At 38.1% G+C, this 15,364-nt stretch overlaps 1 protein-coding gene across 1 annotated transcript in view; it reads right to left on the reverse strand.

Annotated features, from left to right (window-relative positions):
* The window catches only part of LOC124595461 (glutamate--cysteine ligase catalytic subunit), a 123,970-nt gene extending 109,110 nt beyond the window's left edge, over positions 1-14,860 (reverse strand). Inside the window, exons 1-3 of the mRNA XM_047134210.1 lie at positions 14,372-14,860; positions 14,143-14,252; positions 13,877-14,062 (exon numbers count right to left, since the gene is read on the reverse strand). Coding sequence (XP_046990166.1) covers positions 13,877-14,062; positions 14,143-14,252; positions 14,372-14,521 — 446 coding nt within the window. The 5' untranslated portion in view covers positions 14,522-14,860. The remainder of the gene's footprint in view (positions 1-13,876; positions 14,063-14,142; positions 14,253-14,371) is intronic.
* Between the last annotated feature and the right edge of the window lie 504 nt (positions 14,861-15,364).

Raw genomic sequence — 15,364 nt, forward strand, 5'->3', positions numbered from 1 at the left:
CCACTTCCTTTTCATGCCCCTCCACTCTTCTGTAACTGCCACCTACATTTTGTAGAAGTTGTAAATAGCCTTTTGCTCCCTCTATTTTAACCCTTCTACCTTCAGAAATTCAAAGAGAGTGTTCCACTCATCTCCCTCTATACTCCTTCCGCCTTTCAGCTTTCCCTTCTTTGCTTAAGACTGGTTTTCAATCTGAGCTCTTGATATTGATACAGCTACTCCTCTTTTCTCCAAAGGCCTCTTTAATTTTACTGCAGGCAGTATCTATCTTTCTCCCAGTGATATACACTGGCCAGCCACAATATTATGACCTCCTACCTAATATCCAATATGTCCACCTTTGGCACAGATAGAAAAAGGCAACGCATCTTGGCATGAAACCACTGAAGCCTTGGTAGGTCGCTGGAGGGAGTTGGCACCACATCTGCATAAACTAGTCGCCTAATTTCCATAAATTCAAAGGGGTGGGGGATTAATTCTGATGCCCTGTTCAATCACATTCCAGATGCGTTCAATCGGGTTCAGATCTGGTGAGTTGACAGGACCAGCATGTCAATTGGAGCTCACCACTGTATTCCTTGAACCACTCCACCTCACTCCTGGCCTTGTGATAAGGCACAGTATCTTGTTGAAAAATGCCACTGCTGTAGGGAAACATGACTGTCATGAAGGGGTATATGTGGTTCTGCAACCAGTGTATGACACTCCTTGGCCATCATGGTGCCTTACATGAGCTCCACTGGACCCACAAATGCCCATGTGACTGTTTCACAGAACATAATGGAGCTGCCACCAGCTTGTCTCCATCCCGCAGTACAGGTATCAAGAGCTGTTGCCCGGGAGGGAGATAGATTCGCACCTCCCGTCAGCACAATGAAGGAGGTATCGAGATTCATCTGACCATGCAACACACTGCCACTGCATCAACGTCCGATGCTGATGGTCACATACCCATTTCAGTCATAGTTGCCGATGTCATGGTGTTAACATTGGCACATGGATGGATAGTCGGCAGTGGAGGCCCATCGTTAGGAATGCTCGGTGCACTGTGTTTTCCCACACACTTGTATTCTGGCCAGCTGTCCTGTTTTACCAGTCGACCCAGTCTATGACGTCCAACATCTGTCATGAGCGATGGCCGCCCAACCCCACAACGTTTGGGTGTAGTTTCACCTTTGTTTTGCCACATGTTGAAGACACTCACCACAGCGCTACTCGAACACACAACATGTTGTGCAATTTCTGAAATTGCCTAGCCTCTGAGCCATCACAATCCGCCCTCAGTCAGGCTCAGATACATTGTGTGCCTTCCCCATTCTACACACAGACAGCATGCTCACCAATACTACACACAATGTGAATGTGTGTGTGTGTGTGTGTGTGTGTCAAACTAGCAGTCATTCCTTGCTAGGTGACGCTGCTATCACCTATATGGGTTTATATCAATAGAAGTTGTTGGTCAAAATGTTCTGGCTGATCAGTGCATGCTTCTATATCCCTACATTTCCTCTCTAGCCATTTGAGGAGCAGTTACAGGAATTTTATAGAATGCCATTTAAATCGAGCCATGTACCTCGATGAAATGATAACTGAGGTGCATCATATTGAGATACTAATTAGACATTTACCTGGTTGAGTGACAGATAGCTTGATAGTCAGCATGCAATAGTGGAAACCGTAACCATTACTGGAGTTGCTGGTCCAGGTCAATTATTTACATCAAACAGAAACCAAAGAGAAGACAGACACTAATCACGTGTGATAAACAGATGAAAGGTGAAACAACAACAACAACACACATAGAAATCAAAACCATTATTTACGAAATAAGCAACAGAAGGGAAACCTGTGTGGTTATCAGGGCAACCGATACAGAGGAGGCAGTGAAAGACAAAGAAATTTCATGCTTCACACCTAGAAATAATCAGAGTAATAATAGAGAAGAAACACAGGAGAGAAGTAACAGTCCAATTATAGGACCATCCCTCCACATAACTGAAACAACTAAGTCTATACTGTTGATAGCAAACATTGCTTTTAAAGATGTTTTGGCTATAACAGTGAAATATAACGGTCCTACCTAAATACTACGCAAACACTATATTTAAAAAATCACTTAATATGACTTCACTTATTGTGACTTATTGTATAAAATAACATTTTTTATCACTTTTTAGGACAAATATATCAGTTATGACACCCAACATTCAGTTTTGTTTGAAAAGTATTTGTGAATTACTAACAACAATGTACACCTATTTTGTTTTCTGCAGATTGTTGGTTTCAAATGTGGCATTAAAAATGAAAAATATGTTCGCACATCGGAAATGTAAAAAGCAAACAAAGATAACTGATTATTACCTTAAGCAGGGCAGTATACTGTAGCATGTGTTTTAAAGTTAAAGCAACTGGTTAAAAAACTATACAACACTGTCTTTGATGCGATTGTAAAAAATTAAATTCCAATACTTGTTGTTTTCTCAACATTCAGAAGAGGAATAATTGTGTATTCATTACTGATCTTCTGTGGAAGTGCATGTTAGATATTTTCCATGTGTTAGGTGCAGTTATGTCAAGTTTTTTTATAACATTTTAAAGAGAAACATAAGAGAAAGTGTAGCCCTTCATGTAATTTGTGAACAGAATACTGTCTCTTCATTTTGCTACTCCTGGTTACTTTTTGCAATACAGTAACTGGAACAAAGTTGTGTCTTTCGCAACTATTATACTATACAGCACTTACAGTAAGTTTTAAACATGCTCAACATTTTATCTCATTCATTATCCAAGAAAGCGTTCGACATTACAGGACAATTTGCATTGTTGCTACTTCTTTCTTCACATATTTAAGGTTATTATGTTTTGTTGACATTTTATTGCTGTGTGTACTGCATAAACATAAGAAAAATTCCTCTTTAGTCCTGCTCCGCAAATTGTATGTTGTAAATACTGTAAGTATAGTGTTTTTCTTCAACTTTTGTAAGTGTTAACCTCTATGGAAGCCTAAAATTTACAGATATGAAATTTTTATCAGAAACCAAAGCAAAAAGCCAGTTTGTGCAACTATCAGCTATAATGACTAAACCATCAGCCCCTTCAACGTCATTATAACTATAACTATACTGCCTTTCCGAGATACCAAGACAAGAACTGCTTAAGGGACGAATTACTGAAAGAACGTTAAAAAACCAAAACAAAAATTTCAATATCAATATTGAGAGAATCAATATTGGGAGAGCCTGTAGATTTTTTGCTCGACACTGGATCAGAGACGCGCACTATTTCAAAGAAATTTTGGGAAATAAATAATTTCAATTAGTTTTGAAATTAATGGACACAAATATCAAAAGTGTTACATTAGTAGTTACAGGTATGAATGTGAAGGTATTGTTAGATGCAGATTGGATAGCAGAAAATGGTGTGGTAATTAATATGTCAGACAATAGAATTTACCAACAAAAAGAGGTAAGAAAATGTAATAAATTATTGTCTTAGATGAAGGTGAAAAGAAGCAATTCAAAAAATTATTAACAGAACCTGGAGAAGTATCTTATCATTGAATAATTTATATGCAAACAAAGTCAAATCTCATTTGAACATCCTTACCACATACCTCAGTGTAAGAAATGCTGTATGCACACAAGTTAAACAATATGATGGCGTAGGAAATTACTGAACAGTCATTCAGCACATACAACAATCCTGTATTAGCAGTTAAAGGAACAAGTGGGGAAATACGCTCAGTTCTACGCAGTGGGCCAAGTTATTTCCAGATACTGAATTAGTATTAAATGATTTACCTCACTTTTGGCACCTAACAAAACGGTTAAGGGCAAAACTGAAGGGGAACCCTTCTTACCATTAATTAAAATAACAAGGGAAAGCAAATGAAGGTAATGAGGAGTTTAACAAAATAATACAGAAGAGAAAATAAAGGGCTATTCATCATTATGTAGTAAATCTTGAAGCAGTAATTAGCCCTCCTGACGTACATACATATACGAATAATAACTCAATCTTAATGCTGTACCTCTATATCAAGACGCAGTCACTTACTAACGAAATTTATTAAGTTTAGCCCCTGCACATGTTGAGCTCTAGTTGCACACAGATGATGTGACTTACCAAACGAAAGCGCTGGCAGGTCGATAGACACACAAACAAACACAAACATACACACAAAATTCAAGCTTTCGCAACAAACTGTTGCCTCATCAGGAAAGAGGGAAGGAGAGGGAAAGGCGAAAGGATGTGGGTTTTAAGGGAGAGGGTAAGGAGTCATTCCAATACCGGGAGCGGAAAGACTTACCTTAGGGGGAAAAAAGGACGGGTATACACTCGCACACACACACACATATCCATCCACACATATACAGAAACAAGCAGACATATTTAAAGACACACACACATATCCATCTGCATATACACAGACACAAGCAGACATTTTGTGTCTGTGTATATGCGGATGGATATGTGTGTGTGTGGGCGCGCGCGAGTGTATACCTGTCTTTTTTCCCCCCTAAGGTAAGTCTTGCCGCTCTCGGGATTGGAATGACTCCTTACCCTCTCCTTCCCTCTAAAAAATAGAGGGAAACATTCCACGTGGGAAAAATATATCTAAAACCAAAGATGATGTGACTTACCAAACGAAAGCGCTGGCAGGTCGATAGACACACAAACAAACACAAACATACACACAAAATTCAAGCTTTCGCAACAAACTGTTGCCTCATCAGGAAAGAGGGAAGGAGAGGGAAAGACGAAAGGATGTGGGTTTTAAGGGAGAGGGTAAGGAGTCATTTGAGGAGAAGTTTGAGACACTTGCAGGGTTAATTACTACTATATTAATTGCTTTCATTCATACAGTTGAAGTGTATTGCAATTACCAACAGCAGCTCTTAACTCTGTAATGACAATGTTACGATGCCCGTGAACCAACTGACAATGTTATGATGTCAGTGAATCAACTGGGAGGGAGATAGCTGTGAGACACTTAACACTGCTTACAAAAGGCTTTTGCCGTGTGTCTGCTGATGAGCATTGTTAGTTCAGGGTGCAAAATCTGGTTAAGCAAGCTTTTCAACAAGTTTATTTCCTATCCCAACAGGAACAAACATATCCAATTTGCCTCCCATAACCAGTGCAAAGCACATTCCGCATAGACATGGATATCAAAGACACAGAGACATGCAAAGACATGACACTATGAAATACTAATTAAGACATTAGGACACACATTAGAAAATAAACATTGATGTGCAAGAAGTACCATCACATCCAACAACATACCCCAAGGCAAAAATAGTATACACTGATTGCTCACAAGCACAGAAATGCAGTTATCAAGTTGTCACCAGATCTTTGGAAGAAAGATGAGAAGAGTAGATCATGCTCCTTCCACACTTGTACTACTAATTTTAGGAGTAATTTTAGAGTAAATTACACATCAAACTGTAGTCCTCCTCATAACTAGCTGTGTAAGTAATTTCGTAAATCAATAGCATCCACTGAACTATTTTAACAAAGTACTGTTACATTCATGTTAACTTTCATATTCATTTGCAAATCTCAAACCCAGCAGAACTACAATCAAAATGATTACGGATGGTTGTGATGTGTGTGACTACTCCAATATCACATGAACGAACATATAAATTTAATCAAAACATAGTATACACCAGACAAGAAGAGAATAGAAGCTTTTAAAATGTTCTACTGGAGAATAATACTGAAGATTACATAGGTGGATGAGATAACTAATGAAGAGGCACTGAATTTCATTGGGCAAAACTAAAAGGGATCAGTTGATGGGAAACATTCTGATATATCAAAGAATAGCCAATATTCTTATGGAGGGAAGAATGTGGGGAGAAGGAAGGGGGGGGAGGGGAGGGGAGGGGAGGGGGGAGGAGGAGGTGGCTATTTGTAGAGGGAACCATAGGCTCGACTACAGTAAGCAGGTTCAGGTGCATGTATGTTCCAATAGTTTTCCAGAGCTGAAGAGGCTCGCACAGGATAGACTAGCATGGAGAACTGTATGGATGCAGTAAGCAGATTGAAGACGATGACACGAACACCTACAACAACCTCAACAACAACTTGGTACAGCCCCAAAAACTTTTTACTTGCTGATTCCATCCATTCCTACAACCAGTTATTGTGTTCCTTTAGGATATCCTAAGTATTTTGTTTCCTCTGCAAGATCCACAAGTGTTGTTTTTCCACAATACTGTAGATTAGCTAAATATTTTACACTGACAGACTATTAAACTGTCCGTATCTTGATGCACCACTTTCCTGTAATCCAAACTTCTGCACATTTGCTTACAATAAAATAATTTTCAAGCTTTACATATTAAGTGCACTATTGTATTGATGCCACATAAATTAATCAAAGCATGTATCACTATCTGAATTCAATAGGAAAAAAAATCCCAATTTTTTAAAAAAAGATTTTATATGCAGTGTTTGCAATCAAAGGAAACACTATGTAAGTTTCAGCTGTGTGTCGTATCTTGTGGTCGGAAAGAGAAGTTTCCGATAGCATCATTCTTTATGCAGGCTGTATCAACAGTCTCAGGAGCATTCTTCCAACAGTGTCACAATACTTACATTGTCAACTTTGGAGTTTAACGAGATACTTCATACCATGTGAATCAAAGCATGATAAAAATCACATTACTCTTCAAATTTTGCAAGATGATGAAGTTAAGAGTTTTAGGATGATGGCAGCTGCTACACACAAAATCCTTTTAAATCATACTGATCTCTGAATCAATGTAATTGAGTTGACGTGATCAGTAGTTGTATTTATTTTTGGCTGTAAGGTACCCAATGGTAGTGTAATATTACAAAGTTCATTCTTCTGTGGCCTCAACTATAACGTAGTCATCATATATCTTATGAAATATGTTATCAGGTATCAAATTTTCAAATGTTGAAATACTTTATGCTGGACTTCTCTCTCTCTGAAGTCCTCAACAGGGTTAATTCTGTACCTCTTTTTTTTAACTTGCAGTAATCCTTCCACTTCTATGTAACTACATCCAATATCTTCTATAATAAGTTTTTCATAATGCCCCCCCACCACCACCACCACCACTCGACTGCTCCTTCCAGCAGAAACAGGTTACGTAATCCTGAATGACTCCCTTCTTCTGGTAAAGGTTTCCCATAGACTTTTTTCCTTTACCTATTCGTTTCAGTACTACTTCATTTCATACTTTACCTGTTCATTTAATTTTTAACATTCACCATTTCACATACTTCTACCTCCTTTTACAGGCATCTGATTATTCACACTGCAATTCCACACAATGCTGGGGTCAATATGAATATTTGATATTAGTCGTCAGCTTTCACCTATCGTGTAACGCTATTGGCTACTGCGACATCTACTCCTGGTGTGGAGAGACCTTGGCTGATGGATGTTAAAGCAAAAAACCTGGTTGTGGAGCAAAGCAATCTGTAGCTTAGTCCAAAGTCGAGGTTAGGTTGGAAGGTGACAGTTTGGTTGTTAATTGGCAAAACTAACAAATTTGAAAGCAAAAAGCCTGGTTGTGTGAAACTGATCTGTAAAAATCACCACTGATACTATGTTACAGTTGCCATGTTGTTTAAGGCTTGTCACACGTTTCCTACATCATTTGTCAAAGCCATCCACTAGAATCAAATTTTCCTCTTTACCCAATGTTATGCTTCAGATCTAAACTTTTATGAACTACTTCCTCATTTCCATACTGGATATGAGTAGAGCTCTTATTGCAGAAAGTTTTCTTGGTGTGTGCCAACTACTTCAGATATCATTCTTGTCTTGACTCATGCACACATGGTGCTTCCAAGATGAGACAATCTTTCAGTTCTTCCACAATCACTCATTTCCAATTCTTATGTTACACATATTGTTATCATTATTTCTACATACACTCTTCGTCAGCAACTTTGCTTTTTTCTTCTTTAACCATATTCAGTACTACGTACACTGGCTATGAAAATATCCTACAATCAACAACAACTCATAGTATTATTTTGCATGTTTCATACCACATGAATGATATCCGAGGCTCTTTAAGGCTGGAGAGTTTAAGACAGAAGTCACTTCAACATAAAAGAAAGCCCACAAGATCAACCATTAGTCAGATTCCATGCCTCCACATCCCTAGTTTGACACAAAATAGGGTCATTCCATGTCAGTTCAATCAGGGGTCCAGCTCTTAGTCTCAGATTTGACTGAAATTCAGTACACTAATTCTACCATGTGTGGAACACTCATGTATAAAGTATTCATTTCCCTAGCCAATTAGTTCAAGAATTATGACTTGTGAAAGACGGTGGCGTGACCCGGAAATTGCAACCCGCACCTGGCGATCTAACTTCAGACCCGACTTCAGGTCTTAATAACTTTGGAACTATTCCACACAGTCCAGTGAAATTTTTACAACCCAGTAACATCCATTTAGAGAGAACACACACTATGAATCAAAACACCAACAACATATTTCTGAGGGAAAATATAAAATTCCAAAATGTGATTAAAAAAATGTAATACATTAAAAGGTACATATTGTAGGTGCCCTCTATGCCAAATATAATTCACTCAAAAAGGGTACACATTTTTTGTGGTAATCTTAATATGGCCTAAACACACACAGAACTCATCATGCCCATATCAGTCACAAAACCTGAGTTACATGCACAGGAAAAAACAAAAATTTGAAAAATTACCTGAAAAACATGGATTTTTGAAGTGTGGTAGCACAGAAGGGGGCAAGTGGTATCCAAGCCAAATTTCACACACTGCATAAGTAGACCATAATAATATATACGCCTACCTCAAAATTTCAACATGTTATTGCAACACATTTGTACACAATGGAAGTTGACAGATTTATTTGGTGATGTGGCCATTGTTCCACAACACAATTTTCTAAAAACATATCATAAACTGTTCTGCCTCTTCTTATCCTCTCCCCACAACTGTTTAATCACTAAGCAACAACATATAGACAGATTAACACAACCTATCATTAATGTTTACTGCACCTCAACTGCTAAAAACCAGTTGACTTTGCTTCGAACAGAAGTTCTCCCACACTTTAGCTACTGTACTCTGTACATTGAGTGGCAAATTGTACTGTCTTCCTGACACTGTGGTAGGAACTGGAACTGTAATAAGAATATGTTCAAAAGGAATCCAAAACCTGTCTGCCAAACGTGGGCAATGAAATGATCTTGCTGGTCCCGCTGGCGCCATGAAGTTCACAAGTACATCAACTTTTGCTTCACAGCACTCTGTAACACATCCTAAGTACCATTTGTCATCATGAACAGCAATAACATAGCAACCTGGTTGTATGTTGCTACTTTTGCTTCTGAATCCTGAGGCAGACACACTGTGAAGACACATATTGTGCATGAACTTATAGTTATAACGGGACAGTCTGCTCATCTGCACATTGTCAGAGTCCGCTGGAGAGAAATGATGATGGCTCCTTGTGCCTGCAACAGTTTTAACGTGTTCTAGTCTGCTTTTTAGCAACTCTTCGACTGATTTCACCTCATCTTTCAAAACATAGAAGGACTGTACGACAGAGATATTTTCTGTACCCAGGTAAATAATTGAAGAGGTGTTAGAATGTGACCTTCTGTAGGGTGCTGCAGACTAGCTCGTGATGCATGCACTTAATGGTAGCACCAATACCATCAATATATTTTTACCATGACTTATTGCGAAAAAATTCCATTCTGCGTGAATCTGAAAATCATGGTAACACATGCATAAATTTTTGAGATTTTTACAGTTTTTGTACTGACTAGCTGCCCCATCACTGAAGTATTTCGCAAAATGTATGTGAGGCAGCTTGTTTTTCACATATGCCATGACAGTGCAAATGTAGGCATGAACTGCAATGGCATTATGAATTAAACAGTCACTAAAAACGCACAGGTTCATGACAGACACATCATCTGATTCACCTCTATAGTAAATTGCAAATGGCTTGAGAGTTGCTTGACTGTTGTCCCAATGATATCTTCGGACGGCATCTTGAACTATAAATGCATAATTTTCAGAAAAGTCTAGTATTACTATAATTTCATCTTGTTTCAAATTATCCTTACAAAACTGGAGATAAGCTGATTGTGCTGTTGCTGTGAAGCTGTGTGTGGTCAGTTTGTCCGTTTTTTGACAACATATTTCAACAAAATCTTCCACTGTACTTCGCTTTGTTTCAAGACTTGTGCGATCCATGTGTGTCCATTGTTTATAAGAAACAAGTTTGTCATCCATAAGGAGTTCTACAGTTTGTTGTTCATGTGTTCTGCAAGATTTGCCTTACCAGGACACTTTTCACACTTGTGTATCATGCACGGGTAGGAACTGATGTCACACACTAGCAGCTTCATTGCACCTTTGTAATTCAGACCAGAATCCTTTATAGCAGCAAACATCAGCTTAGCATTTTGATGGGTCTCACATACACAAACATTGTGTGTGCCCCTTGCACTTACAGGCACAGCCCATTTTGGCCGAAGATTGAAAAAAGATGATAAACCTACTTTGGTATTGGGATACTTTTCCTTGAATTCTACATATAGTTCTGATATGTTGCATAGCAACAGTCTTTTTCGCATCTGTACACATACATTTCCCATTTTCACCGTTACATAGGCTTTTTTCCAGGCATTATTCGGCTGTAGTCATTATTTTCATAAAACTCTGACACTAGCACCTTTATTTCTCAACTCAATTGCTTACCCTGAGCCTGCTGAAGTTGTGGAAGCACTCCTTGGGTTGCTTTTATTTTCCTAGCTTGCTTTACCATACAAGTAGAAACACTGAATTCCTTTGCAGTGTAGTCAATAGACCAGCTGGAAGGTGCAAGGGTAAGAATAGCTACTTTTTTCTGGCGTGTGGATATGGCACATTTTTCTTTCAAATCATGCACAATTTTGTCCAAATCAGAGCATTTCTGGCATGATTTCTGTTCTGTTGGAGCAGATGGTTTCTCCTCTTCCACCATTAGTGTGTCAGCTATTTTGTGTTTTAATTCCATTTGAGCTTCTTGTAATTTTATTCTACCATAGCTGGGCCTGTCTCTTTTCCCAAATTTGTGTGTCTTCATGGGAGACAAACCAAGAGCAGTCACTGAAGTATTTAACTGCTCATCCGCTGTGGTTGTAGGTGGTTGATACTCTTCGTCACTGTCATGTAAATTATCAGAATATTCTTCATTTTTTAGCAGTGTAACACACCTGGAACATAACTTCTGTTCTGGTTTCATGTTAAGTCCCATGCACTGATTCACTTTCAATACTGATTTTATATCAATTTCTCTGAGTCTACACTTCACTGTCTTCTCATGAAACCGAAATGGATAAAAACAACTTCTTTGTAGGAAAGAATACTTATCCAGAAACACTTTCATATGATGATAACAAACACTAAAGTTTCCTGGAAATGTACTTCTTGTGCCCACAGGGTGTATCCCGGATCTCCATAGCAACAAATCTTGCTCAGATTCATCCAGATCATACAGTACAAAGTGAATGCCACATTTTGTTCCATATGTTGTTTTATGACATTCAGATGCTTGTCCTCTACCAATACCGCAACATGTTTGAACAAAAGGACCACTAGTACACTCTTCTGCCTCCATACTGACTTTCAACAGCAGTACTGACCAGTCTGAACTAGAATCTTAAAAACATGAGTAACCTGTAATTGTTGCTTGTTTCCTTTATTGTTCCTGCCTAACAATGACTCATTCTGTCCCTGAAAACTACCATTGTTTAACTTTCTGTTGCCTAATGGTTCCCAACAATTGCTGCAGCTTTATCTGAAACAAGCTGTCTGCATCATCACTATTACTTGCTAAATCGTGTTAAAAGAAACGTAACCAAATAGGCTACATCTCTGTCAACTTTAATTGTACACAAATGCCTTGCAATAACATGTTGAAATTTGGCCACATATTATATTATGGTCTACTTATGCAGTGTTTGAAATTTGGCTTGGATACCACTTGTCCCTTTTGTGCTACCACACTTCAAAAATCCATGTTTTTCAGGTAATTTTTCAATTTTTTTTTTTTTTCTGTGCATGTAACTCAGGTTTTGTGACTGATATGGGCATGATGAGTTCTGTGTGTGTTTAGGCCACATTAAGCCTACCACAAAAAAAAAAAAATTATACCCTTTTTGAGTGAATTATATTTGGCATAGAGGGCACCTACAATATGTACCTTTTAATGTATTACATTTTTTTAATCACATTTTGGAATTTTTTTATTTTCCCTCAGAAATATGTTGTTGGTGTTTTGATTCATAGTGTGTGTTCTCTAAGTGGATGTTACTGGTTTGTAAAATTTCACTGGAGTGTGTGGTATACTTCCAAAGTTATTAAGAGCTGAAGTTGGGACTGAAGTTAGATTGCCAGATGCGGGTTGCAACTTCCGGGTCACGCCACCTCCTTTCACAAGCCATAATTCTGGAACTATCACAAGCCATAATTCTGGAACTAATTGGCAGGGGAAATTTTGTACATGAGTGTTCCACACTTGGTAGCATTGTTGTGCTAAATTTCAGCCAAATCTGGGACTATCAGCTGGAACATTTTCTCAAATTGGTTGAATTGACATGGAATGACCCAATATCAAAATCAGGGTAAAACAATTTCCAGTTCTATTTTATAGACTTGTTAGGTCTGTCATCAAAAATTGTTACAGCATATTATAAGATGCAGAAATTAGATGGCTTTCGGCAAACAAAACTCAATCAAGCCCATGCCACACCACAATTTAAATTAAGCACAGAGCTGCAACTGGAGACATCGAAAACTAATTAAGAGGCCAAAGTAAAGGACTAGACTGACTAAATTCTTTTGTCTTTGGTTCAAAAACTAACAGATAGACATTTACTACCGACTATTTCATAGGAGCTACTTTATGAAAAACAAAAGAAAGATATTTGTATTTCTAGCATTACATGTTATTTGACCTAATTTAGTATGACACTGTGCAGCATGTCAAATAACACAGAAAAAAATGTAGAGGATAAATGTTTCCAACAATCTGCACAAGCTACATAGTTAGTGCAGCTTTGAGAAAGCTCCGGCTGAAATATTTAATTTCTGTCTTTTGACAACTACTTGTTTTTGATCAACTTTACCTTGTACAAATAAACAAAATTGTCCATATTAAATTCAATGACTATTGAATATTTAAGAATCAAGATCTAAAATACTATGGACAGTCCACAACAAATATGCTGCTTGAGCTTTCTGTATTTTACAACCTTGATGCACAATACTCTGTTTCTCAATTCACTATGCTGTTAACAGCAAGGAAACAAGAGAGTTCTTTCACCACATTACAATGTGAGGAAAGTAACAGCTAATGCTAATGGCTCTTCCTTCATTTGCAATTAAAAGAAAGTTATTTAGGGTCACTTATGGGGAAGGGATAGCAATTACTGAGCCTTCAGCATCAAGATGATAATTCCGAGCACTGTGTACACACATTTCAGTGAATGAGCAGCATATTTAACAACCACGAACAGAACCTTAATGTGTTCTTATTACAAAGACTCATAATGTAGCATGATATGTTTCAAATTAAAACTAGAACATCGTTCCACATGCATGTTTTGCTTTCTCCTAATAGGGGCTTTCCTCATGACTTATGTAGGAGTATCTTCCCCAAACAAAGTTTTGAACACTTATTTTCAGCATAGATACTTCAGTGTCACATAATCTATTTGACTGGAAATATCTTAAAATACTCATGACTCCTATCATCACTCTATGAAGGATATTTTTTGAAGGCTAATTCGTTTTGACTGTAACTATAAACAAACATATGGACAGAGTAAATAATACCTTGGAAAACTTGTGAGTGACATTACGACTTCCCCTTCTTTCAAATACTGTTCTGCTTCTTCACGTCTACGTCTCATATTGGCTTCAACAATATTGAAATGAGCTAAAAGACCACCGTAAGGCTTCCCTGGAGTGCCTTCGATCATATACGCCGCATATTCTGGCCTCCATAGCGATTTCACTCCTCTGAAATTTAAGATACAAAATTCAGTGATAGTTGTCTTACAAAGTAGGAAGGAGAATTGGCCAACTTAAGATTTGCTTACGTTGGATCACGATGCTCTTTCTCTTGCAATTTCGGCAAAACATCGTCAGCACGAAGTGACAATTTCGCCTCCCTCTTTACGTCATCGAACTTTACTATCATGTATTCTACCTGCGGATTTTTGACAAGTATTGTATGAGATGTATCAGATTATTCGTCAACCCCAATTATTGTTAATATTGTACGCCACATTCAAACAAAACAATTATTACGTATAGTTCAATATTTACCTCATCTCCCCATTTCAGTATGTCACCCTGACGATCTTTTAGGCGGTGAAATAAATTTATAAACTGCGTAACACCATGTTTTCTCACATGTCCGGCCAACGCTTTCGTTTCTTCCCAAGTCAATGGACTGCCTTCTGTCAGTAAGCCCATTATCAGCTGAATTTCCGCACTTCTAAAGTAGGTTTGACGAATAATTTTTGACACAATGCACCAAAACTTCACAAATAAATAAAGTGTGACCTAATGTTGTAGCTCACGCCGTAGTATCAAACCACACGCAAATCACTATGACGCAATTAATGGCGTAAGGCGGCGATTTGGCAAGAATACAATTATGCCCAAACACTGCGTCCTTCCATTCACAACACGAAATGGAATACAAATGACTATCGAACTGCGCACAGCAACCGACTACAAACGCAGTGCAGAGCCGGAGCGTGTGTACTGTCGTTTTACGGCGTCACTGCTTTTTATCCTCTCCACTGCCGGCCAAACATTGCAGTCAAGGTTGCCGTGAATCATACTGTAAACTAGAATATGCAAGTCATGGTTACACTGTAAAGATTCACGTGATTTGAGCAGTGACCAAGAATTACCTTAAATAAAATCCGCATTTTTCATTAGACGATGTATTTGTGATGGACAACAATTTTAGAATGAAATTGTGATGCTTATAGACAGCTCGAGTGTCAAACATCTTATTAAGCTTGGCAGAATCTGCTGTATCACAGCCTGATTGCGCGGTGTACCCAATGTACCACAAAGTTGTATAAATTTTCAGAAAAAAAACCTTCATAATGTCGAACTATGGGCGTCTTTTATAAATCTGCATAGAGGTGAAACGAGATACTATGAGTAACACGCTTCACGTATGATCCATTATTGTTACATGACACGTGTATACGCTAGACAGCAAGTGAGTCGGAAAGAGAATCACTGAGTTTGTGTGAGTCTTTTAAAATAGCGTACACCAAAAAATGGAAAACATTCACA

Source organism: Schistocerca americana, chromosome 2 (assembly GCF_021461395.2).
Source record: "Schistocerca americana isolate TAMUIC-IGC-003095 chromosome 2, iqSchAmer2.1, whole genome shotgun sequence".
Classification (NCBI taxonomy): domain Eukaryota; kingdom Metazoa; phylum Arthropoda; class Insecta; order Orthoptera; family Acrididae; genus Schistocerca; species Schistocerca americana.